Below are 10,899 nucleotides of genomic sequence, written 5' to 3'. Positions count from 1 at the left end.
ACTACCGTAACAGTGCAGTCACTACCGTAACAGAGCTGTCACTACCGTAACAGTGCAGTCACTACCGTAACAGTGCAGTCACTACCGTAACAGAGCTGTCACTACCGCAACAGAGCTGTCACTACCGCAACAGTGCAGTCACTACCGCAACAGTGCAGTCACTACCGTAACAGTGCTGTCACTACCGTAACAGTGCAGTCACTACCGTAACAGTGCAGTCACTACCGTAACAGAGCTGTCACTACCGTAACAGAGCTGTCACTACCGTAACAGTGCAGTCACTACCGTAACAGTGCAGTCACTACCGCAACAGTGCAGTCACTACCGCAACAGTGCAGTCACTACCGTAACGCTGAATGTTTTGTAAAATAAAATAATATTTGAGTCATTAAATAACATTTTATGATAACTGCTGGTTAAATGTAAATTCAATTTAACAACTAATTTACTCTGAGATCTCTATGATCAGTGTCATTTATTTTACAAAAAAGCATTTAAATTTTAATTAAGTCTTAGAAAATAAACTTCAAAATTTGTTTAAAAAATAGTTTTAATTTATTTAGTTGTAAAACCCTTCATGAAAAATTTCTAAAAATATTCTTTAGAGGATGTATGGACACACAATATTAACAGATTAATATAATGATTTTTATTGCAGTGTGTTTCTATGTTACGGTAGTGACACCTTTCAGGAGTGGAAAAACATTTCAAGAACAGACAGACATTAATATATGAAATTTGACTGCACCTTTACTAGATATGTACCATAGAAATATGGTGCAATATATGTATGGACGAGGTTTTTGGAAAAAAACATCTTTTTAAAATATGTTTCCAACTCTGGACTTTGCACGAATTCTGTAGAATGGCCCTTATATATATATATATATATATATATATATATATATATATATATATATATATATATATATATATATATATATATATATATATATATATATACACACACACACACATATATATACATATATATATACACACACACACACACACACACAGGAATCAGAGCTCAGTAGACAGCTGGTGGTTTTTAACAGCATGCTGTACTTGCATTATTTTAAATTGTTTCTTCATTTTTTACTGTTAACTGTTTCAATGTTTTACATTCAAAGTATTCCTCAGTTTAAATCCACAAACTAAACAGAGAAACTTCCTTTTGTTGTGCAGGTGTACAGAGAATTGAAGTCAAATTTAACCCTTAATTATAGCCACACTGAATAGTTTCTGAACGTTATCTGGTACAGAAGTATTTTTTATTTCTTCTAGAAAACATTATGAAGAACCTGAAATAAGAAAGACAAGTATTAACAGTGTTTCTACTGTGACGAGTATGACAACTTAAAAATCATAATGCATCTACAAAACCAGCAAACATTTAATCCCAGGAGGTGAAAAATCCAAACTGAAGTCACATCTATTAGAGAACGATAGAATAAGTTATCAGAATCAGACATATTTTATTGATCCCAGACTGGGGAAATGCAGTTTTATAGACACTTAATAGAATAAGAAAAGAATGAGAAGATCAAATTAATAATGTAGAAAAATACAAGTATCTAGATGAAAAACAGAAAAGAAAAAATAATATTTATAATATGCACTTAAATAAGTATATAGATTTAAAACAGGAAAAAGAATATAGAGAAAAGAAGAATTTTAAGATGTAAAAATAAGGTGCAGCGTTAACCAGTGGAGAGTCTGACAGAAAAATAAACCTCCAGTTAGGAATTACAGGTACATGGGTAAACGTCTTCCATGGGCAAATTCATCCTGCCGGTCAGATCGATCCGTTATTGGGACCAAACACTTAAAAACCCGGGTCCATAGATAGATAAATTGGTGGTTTTGGGTTCATTAAGTGGATGTAGGTGATGTGGTAGCAGGGGGATCGGCTCTGGTCTAGGGTCTGGTGGTGTTGGTAGATTGGGTCCAGATGTGAAAGCAGGGGGATCGGCTCTGGTCTACGGTCTGGTGGTGTTGGTAGATTGGGTCCAGATGTGGTAGCAGGGGGATCGGCTCTGGTCTAGGGTCTGGTGGTGTTGGTAGATTGGGTCCAGATGTGAAAGCAGGGGGATCGGCTCTGGTCTAGGGTCTGGTGGTGTTGGTAGATTGGGTCCAGATGCGGTAGCAGGGGGATCGGCTCTGGTCTACGGTCTGGTGGTGTTGGTAGATTGGGTCCAGATGTGAAAGCAGGGGGATCGGCTCTGGTCTAGGGTCTGGTGGTGTTGGTAGATTGGGTCCAGATGTGGTAGCAGGGGGATCGGCTCTGGTCTACGGTCTGGTGGTGTTGGTAGATTGGGTCCAGATGTGAAAGCAGGGGGATCGGCTCTGGTCTAGGGTCTGGTGGTGTTGGTAGATTGGGTCCAGATGTGGTAGCAGGGGGATCGGCTCTGGTCTACGGTCTATTAATCTATCAGCTCCAACCCCTGTGTGACCGATGTTGATGAAATGCAGCATATTTATTTAACATGCCAGGACAAACAAAAAAGCCTCTTCATGTCCTGATGTTGTCAACGACATAGCCCCGCCCCCTGGAAACAGGAAGCCCACCATTTTAACCCTTTAAAATCTGTAAAACCAATTTAAACTCATTAATATCATCCTTCATGAACTCATGGTTGAAAATATGTCTGACTTCTTGCAGCATCATGATTAAAATGGCTTCCTGTGGTGGTTAAATCATTCGCCATGAAACAGGAAGTGGCTCTAACCCTGCTGTCAGTTGAGCAATGGAGGTGATATTTTCCTGTTCTCATTAGAGTTCCAACCTGAACATGGTTCTACATGAAAAACGAGTATAGCGCCACCCAGTGGCCACGTGGAATTTTCCTCTTTATAAAAAAATGCTTCGGTTTGTAAGAATTCAGCAGTTGGTAAAAAACAAGGTCATGAAGGCTTCGTTTGTCATCAGTGGTCAGACTGGGGTGCAAGTTGATCCTCTCATGAGAAAAATCACCTCTTAATGGAGATAAACTCTGGAAGAATGGGCCTACGTCTGCGGCGAGAGCGTTCGTGCTGTAGGAGGGAGGAGGCCGGCTGATGGGGCGGTGCAATAGACCGGAGCGGCACCAGAGGTGCGAGGGCCTCCATCGCTGCTTGCAGCTTTAATTTTTAATATTTTTTTCCTGATCGGCTGGATGCGATTCATTCCCTCAGATGTAACGCTACACCGGCTCCACCTTTCATCCCAACTGTTGGATATAAAAACTCCAGAAGCGTTTTATTTCTAAAGATATGTGATTTAAAATATTGTTTACGAGATTTTGATTAGCTTCATTTATTCACTATGGGGCCAGATTCCAAAGCACTGTTTCCGTGGTAACTAAAAAAACAAAACAAAACAAGTAGGTAGATCCGAGATCCTACACTGATCCAAATGTGGAACTTTTGTTATCTGAACTGGAGACAATCATCAGGGACTCTTGTTCGCCTTTCCAGTGTGTTTATTAAATTACAAAGGTTATTAGTCTTATTACTCAGGTTATTAGCATCGTTACTGAATCATACAGTCATCAGAACACTAAATTTACCCAGAAGCCACTGGGCTCCCTGGGACTTGAAGACACCACCACAGTCCGGACTGTACACTCACTTCACAACATACAGTGGATGAAGATGAGGATGAAGATGAAGCTTTGTGTGTTGTTCACGTCTTCCATCAGACGAGCAGTGGGCCGAGCCTCTGACAGAACCTCACTGGACCAGGTAGCTGCAATCTGAGGCGGAATCGAGTCCCACAGACGTAAAAAGATGGACAGCTGTGGACTTGAGATTAATTTTCTTGAAGATTTTTAAGGCAGGTACAAATCAGCAAAGTGACCTGACTCGTCTCAAACTGCAGCTCTGACAGACTTTATGTTGATATTCTGAAGTTATGACTGAGTCTGAGAGCTCAGGATCACCACCAACACCTGCCTCATTTTCCAGCCAGTAGCTTTACAATCATTAACCAGAGGAAGCTGAAATCCCCACACGTAGAAAGATGATGCTGAAGTTCCTGTTCGGAAGAAGAGTTTCAGCAAATAACGCTGGAGCCTCTCCCAGAGAGGGGCGTGGCCAGGCGCCACTCATGAACGTATAAAGGTTCAGACACAGAAACAGCCGTTCTCAGTAGAGACACTAGAGCCACACCTGGTACGGCTGAGATGAAGGACCACAGCTGAATTTGAGGTAAAACACTTTGAAAACAATGTTGTCGGACCACTGGCACCCGCATGAAGTTGTTGAAAAAAATGTATAATATGGGACCTTTAAAAGCTTCAGCTGCTACAGACAGGTTCAGATTAAAATAACAGAAACATGGTTGGAGCTTTAAGGGTTAATCACAGGTTGACCTGGTAAAAGAGGCTGATGGGTGTGGTGGGTGACCAGATAAAACAGGTTTAATCTGTGAGGAAACACCACCTGATGCTGAAGCGGTCCAGATCCAGATAAAGTTAGTGGGTGGACGGACTTTGAGATGGTTGCTATCTTGACCACTAGATGGCAGAAACTGTTCCCACCACAGTGTAGCTTGGGGTAAATCCCGTTTTTCTATTTGAAAACAGAAACATGATTGAAGAAGCACATGAGGACCGCTCCTTTAAAGCTCATCTTCAGCTACTGGAACGTTAGACTAGGCTCAGTCCGGCTGGGAAGAAGCTCGATGCTGCTTCTACACGTTTCAGCTCGGGTGTTGGTTGAAACAACAGCGTGGTTTTCCACCGACAGTCACATTAAATATTTAGTGATGGCTGCTGCAGCAGTGAGGAATGAAGGATGAAGCTTCAAAATACAGTCAGGGAATAAAAAACAATAAAATAATAAAGTTACCATCAAGTTCCTAGTCACACAAAGAGGTTTCATCTTTAAAAGCTGTTCTCCTCATCATTGTGTGCAGGTGGCGGCCATGTTGGACCGGCCGCGGTGTTGGCGGATGAGGAGAACAGTTCGTATGTTACAGTGATGTGTCGGCCTGATCCATTTAGATTCTGGAGCTCCGAGAGAGTTTATGTTCAGTTGTTCTCAAACAGGGACAGCAGGTCGTCGTTGTTGTTGTTCGGGAGGTCTGGAGGTCCGAGGTACGACAGCAGCTCGTCAGGGTTGGTCAGTTCCGGTAGCAGCTGCAGAGAGACGGATCAGACGTGAGGAATTTAGTTTATATTAAAATAAATAAACGGAGGCTTTTCATTTAAACTCATTCACCACGTTTCTTACAAAAGTCTCAACACTGTGTTCATAGGCTGAGAAGCTGCGTCGTTCATCTCATTTCCACCGGGTGTGTGTGCGCCGCGGTTTCGATCTGACGGCAGCGTATGGCGTTACATCGCTGCCAAATACCTCGATGAGCGTACCAAATACCCTGGTGAGCGTATTTATCAATTCAGCAGCACATTTCTTAATCGGGAGAGCGCATTGCTCTTGTCGTTGGAGTTTTTAATTACTCGCGGGGCCTTGAACGCAGCACAGCGAGCGTAAAACACGCCCCCCCCCCCACTCACCAGTACGCTCTCGTTGGAAAACTCTGCTCGCTCTCTCTGTTCAGAGGGCGTATTTGTCAGTCGGGGGCGGTAACCTTCTGATTAATCTGATTGGCCAGAATTTTCAGTTCCAATTTGGTGACAGCACGGGACGTCAGTGTCCCTGCCTGCTGCTCCTGAATAAAGATATATTTTTTAAATGACTAGTAATGAGTAATGGCTAAACTAGCTACAGAACGTAAATGTAGAGCAGCTGTAACATGAGCTAATATCAATGAGTGTTACCAAATAAGTCAACAAGTATGTGTGAAAGAGTAATACAAGAATAAAGAGGGAAGATAAAAGAGTGATAGTGAATAGAGATGCACAGGGAATCTGTGAAATATAAGTTAATTAGGAATCAAATTTAGGTGATTATTACTCAGTTATTGGTGGAACATGGAAAGCAAAAGGGGCAAAGCAGTTTTCATACATATTTAAACAGTTTAAATAAAATTTAATGGAGAAAAGCCAGTAAGCTCTGGATAATTACCTAACAAGTCATCTGCTCTGTGATTTTCTATTATTTGTAATAGAGAATTTTCTATTATATGTACTAGAGAATTCATGAAAAGCATCACAAACTCCAGAGGTTTCCCTACACATTAAAATCCCCAGTACATGAAAAAACTGTTCACCTTAAAATACAACACAGGACCCCGAAATGTCATCTCCGGGCTAAATATAACCAGCAATATGAGAACAAGGTGATAATACGTTTCCACTAACCAAAGTCATGTTACACATCAAATTCCATGAATCAATCAATAACAATGCACTTGATCAGTACACTGAAATAAATAATATAAGACCGTGACCACACTTTTTTTTATTACCTAAAACAAAAAGGCTGTGAGGACATGGTGTAAAAGCACAATAGCTATAACAAACAAAGGCAAAATACATTTAAACTAAATTCTATCACATTTAACAGACGCAAATATGTTATTGCAGGACATCGACAGACTGTACAAGCATTTTCGTGACTTATAAGACTGATATTGCATTGATTTACCTCTGGAAACTAAGGGAATGTATTGGTGATGATCGCAGTCTGGTCTGGTGTTTGGAACTATTGAATGTCTACAGTAACATTTTTTGTATACAGGAGTGAAAGTTTCACCACTAGTATATCGAGGCAGAGCCGTCCATACTGCTGGGACATTATATACTACCACACGGCTTTAATAAGATGAAAGTAAGCTGTAACAACCTAATCATTTAACCTTACAGAAGTGGTTATCAGTAAGAAATATGGAGGCTAATGAGGACCATCATGTCTGATCTTTAATAAATGTTAGCTTGTTGGTTGAGATGAATATTTCCCTCCAGAAATGTATGAAATTATTGTGTTTACGCTTATTTAATCTGTTGTCAAACATGACTTGATCATCACTTAAATTAACATGAACATAATAATGCATTCATTGACAAACATATGTGCAGTATTAATATGTTTATTTAGTTTTAACCCTCAGTAATCCGATCGATTTTACCTCTCTGTATTATATTTGTTTTCTAAACTGCCATTTAGAATCTTCCTGGTGCTCCAATAGGATTTTCCGCTTACTTTCAGGTTAAACTGTCGTGTTTGTGAATGTTTCCGTACCTTTGGGGCAATAAAGCTGCACCAAGCTATTTAAAAAAAAAAAAAAAAAAAAAAAAAATGAATACAGCCAAGTCCCGCGCTGTCACCGAATTGGAACTGAAAATTCTGGCCAATCAGATTAATCAGAAGGTTACCGCCCCCGACTGACAAATACGCCCACTGAGCAGAGAGAGCGAGCAGAGTTTTCCCACGAGAGCGTACTGGTGAGTGGGGGGGGGGGCGTGTTTTACACTCGCTGTGCTGCGTTCACGGCCCCGCGAGTAATTAAAAACTCCAGCGATCAGAGCAATGCGCTCTCTCGATTAAGAAATGCGCTGCTGAATTAATAAATACGCTCACCAGTGTATTTGGTACGCTCATCGAGGTATTTGGCAGCGATGTAACGCCATAGCCGCGACGCATCAATCCACAACGGCAGCGCGTCAGGTGTGGAGCGACCGCGAGTGCAGTCCGCCTAGCTGGATCCGCGAGATCACAAAATCACAGAAGAATCTTGTGATTCTCCTTGTCCAGGACAAACATCTCGTCCATGATGAAAAAAACCCTGAGACCCCCTGACAGGTTAATGATGCAATCTCTACACAGTTCAGCAGCACAGTGGCTTTTATTTTGAAAATTACAGGAAGCTTTTACAGTGCTTCCATGTCTGATTTCCTGTCTGAGCTTGACGCGTCCTGGACAAAAATAGACTCTGTGCAAGAAAAATAGCAGAAAATGCCCCAGAAATGAACGAAAATAAATAATAATGTGAAACTAAGAGGTTGTAATATATTATTAGGTGAAGCTACGTCGGATGTTATGTATCCTATTTATACGACGACAACAACATGATTTTAAAATGTGACAAAAACACGACTGTAGTTTTATTATTTTCAAGAACAAGAGAAAAAAAACAAACACTGATTTTGAACTCAAATGTTCGTAAGAGAACTCCATGTTCGAAGCATTTGTTCTGATCTACAAATGAATCTAAGATACGAAGATTTTCATGAATCTCATAGTCTTTGTAAAACGTTCAGGAGGACGACGAGGTTTGCAAGAACCATTGGTGAATGTTTCTTTAAAAATCTACATGAAAAATTGGACAGAAATCAAGCTTCATCATCATCATCGGTTTTCTACTCACATCCAGAGAAGGTTCTGGAACATCGGCAGACCCACCGAGCCCGAAGGAGACGTCACCTTGGAGACGGGGATTCGGGTTGCTGCGCTGCATCATCTGGATGTTACCATGGAGACCCTGTGAGTGCTGCTGGGGGAGAGGGGCACCATGGGGAATGGAGTCTACACGACCCGACATCTGAGAAGACAGGGAGGACAGAGGAGAGGAAGGACAGAGACGAAAGAAGATGGGAAACAGGAAAGGAGAAGAAAGAGGGAAGAAGATGAGGAAGGGAGTATAAAGAAGGGAGACAGGAAGATGGAGAGGGGAAGAAAGATGGGAAGAAAGGAAGGGGTAATAAGGAAGCAGCAGAGGGAGAAAAGAGGGAAAAAGGAAGGATGGAGGGACGGATTGGAAAAGGAAAGAATGATAAGAGAAAAAGGATGGAAGTAAACAGGAAATGGGGAAACAACAGGAGAAAAGGAAAGATGGAAAGTATGAGGGAGATAAGGAGGATTTAACTAAGTTTAAGTTAAAGATAACAACTGCATGAATCTGAATTGATGATGATGATGAAGATGTGTTACTGTACCTGTACAGCCAGTGGGTGAGGGGGGGGCTTGTCAGGGGTGAGGAGGGCACTGGAGAGCTCGGACTGGTAGGAAAGAGGGGGAGGACCGGGGGAGGAGAATTCCCCACCGATGCCGGGAGTTCCAGGACCGCTGAAGTCGGAGAAGGAGGCTGATGGAGCGGGATAGGACGGAGCTGAAGGAGGAGACAAAGATCAATACATCTGATCGGCTCAGTTTCCAATAGGGCTGGGCGATTAATCGAATTTTAATTACGATCTGGGTTTTCAACGATCATAAAAATGAAATGATACGATGTCCTTCGCAGTTTCCTCTTGTGCTGTTTTCAGTTGCAAATCGAGAACCGCTGGCATTGCAGCGCTCTGCTGCAGACTCCTCCCACAGCTGCAGACTCTTCCTACTGTTGCAAACTCCTACCACTGTCACAGACTCCTCCCACTGCTGCAGACACCTCCCACTGCCGCAGACTCCTCCCATTGCTGCAGACTCCTCCCACTGCTGCAGACTCCTCCCACAGCTGCAGACTCTTCCTACTGTTGCAGACTCCTACCACTGCTGCAGACTCTTCCCACTGCTGCAGGCTCCACCCACTGCCACGACTGCTTTAGTTTTATTCAGCGCGAGTTACAAACACCTCTCCAGTTAAGGGCTGGACACATGGGAGGCGACGTTGTTCCTTCTCCATCATTTTCTATGGAACTTGCGCGATGAGGAGGAAATCGCTGCCCTCCTCCACCCAAACAACAGGTGACATTTGTGCATGTGAAATGTTGCGCTCATTCATGTAGACGTGCACACTTGCGATGCAACACAAGAAAATAGAAAAATGTTCCATTTTTGTAACTCGTGACTAAATAATCCACCAGCTCCCAGAGACACAGAGACAAATGTTATAAACAGAACTTTTTCCTTAATTAACATTTAATTTAGGAAACTCATCACTCATCACCACTCTGGACAAACAGTATCACTGCCGTCTCGTCTCCATGTTAGTGGAGTGTGTCTCTCTGCCCTGCATGATGAGTGTGGTGAAGGTGGTGTGAAGCACGTGGCTACAGTCCAATGTTTTGCCACCACTACGGACCTGTGGTCAAACCGCACCACAGAGCCGTAAATAAATGTTGTGCTACATTTTATTGATGCTGATTTCAATGTGAAAACGAAATGTCTCCAGACAGGATGCGGCGTGTCGGGATGCAGGATGCGGCGTGTCGGGATGCAGGATGCGGCGTGTCGGGATGAAGGATGCGGCGTGTCAGGATGAGGCGTGTCAGGATGAAGGATGCGGCGTGTCAGGATGAGGCGTGTCAGGATGAGGCGTGTCAGGATGCGGCGTGTCAGGATGAGGCGTGTCAGGATGAAGGATGCGGCGTGTCAGGATGAAGGATGCGGCGTGTCGGGATGCAGGATGCGGCGTGTCAGGATGAAGGATGCGGCGTGTCAGGATGAGGCGTGTCAGGATGAAGGATGCGGCGTGTCAGGATGCGGCGTGTCAGGATGAAGGATGCGGCGTGTCAGGATGAAGGATGCGGCGTGTCAGGATGAAGGATGCGGCGTGTCAGGATGAAGAATGCGGCGTGTCAGGATGCGGCGTGTCAGGATGAAGGATGCGGCGTGTCAGGATGAGGCGTGTCAGGATGAAGGATGCGGCGTGTCAGGATGAAGGATGCGGCGTGTCAGGATGAAGGATGCGGCGTGTCAGGATGAAGGATGCGGCGTGTCAGGATGAGGCGTGTCAGGATGAAGGATGTGGCGTGTCAGGATGAAGGATGCGGCGTCTCAGGATGAAGGATGCGGCGTGTCAGGATGAAGGATGCGGCGTGTCAGGATGAGGCGTGTCAGGATGAAGGATGCGGCGTGTCAGGATGAAAGATGCGGCGTGTCAGGATGAGGCGTGTCAGGATGAAGGATGCGGCGTGTCAGGATGAAGGATGCGGCGTGTCAGGATGAGGCGTGTCAGGATGAAGGATGCGGCGTGTCAGGATGAAGGATGCGGCGTGTCAGGATGAGGCGTGTCAGGATGAAGGATGAGGCGTGTCAGGATGAAGGATGCGGCGTGTCAGGATGAAGGATGCGGCG

General features: G+C 43.7%; 1 protein-coding gene across 2 annotated transcripts in view; it reads right to left on the bottom strand.

Annotated features, from left to right (window-relative positions):
* Window positions 1–3,446: 3,446 nt before the first annotated feature.
* Window positions 3,447–10,899, bottom strand: part of LOC121649502 (zinc finger MIZ domain-containing protein 2-like) — a 37,297-nt gene continuing 29,844 nt past the window's right edge. For both annotated transcript variants that reach the window (XM_042000373.1, XM_042000374.1), the window contains exons 19-21: window positions 8,823–8,995; window positions 8,255–8,428; window positions 3,447–5,123 (exon numbers count right to left, since the gene is read on the bottom strand). In XM_042000373.1, coding sequence (XP_041856307.1) covers window positions 5,016–5,123; window positions 8,255–8,428; window positions 8,823–8,995 — 455 coding nt within the window. In that variant the 3' untranslated portion in view covers window positions 3,447–5,015. The remainder of the gene's footprint in view (window positions 5,124–8,254; window positions 8,429–8,822; window positions 8,996–10,899) is intronic.

The sequence above is a fragment of the Melanotaenia boesemani genome, chromosome 11 (assembly GCF_017639745.1).
Source record: "Melanotaenia boesemani isolate fMelBoe1 chromosome 11, fMelBoe1.pri, whole genome shotgun sequence".
Taxonomy (NCBI): Eukaryota; Metazoa; Chordata; class Actinopteri; order Atheriniformes; family Melanotaeniidae; genus Melanotaenia; species Melanotaenia boesemani.
This window is presented reverse-complemented; position numbering and strand designations above follow the sequence as displayed.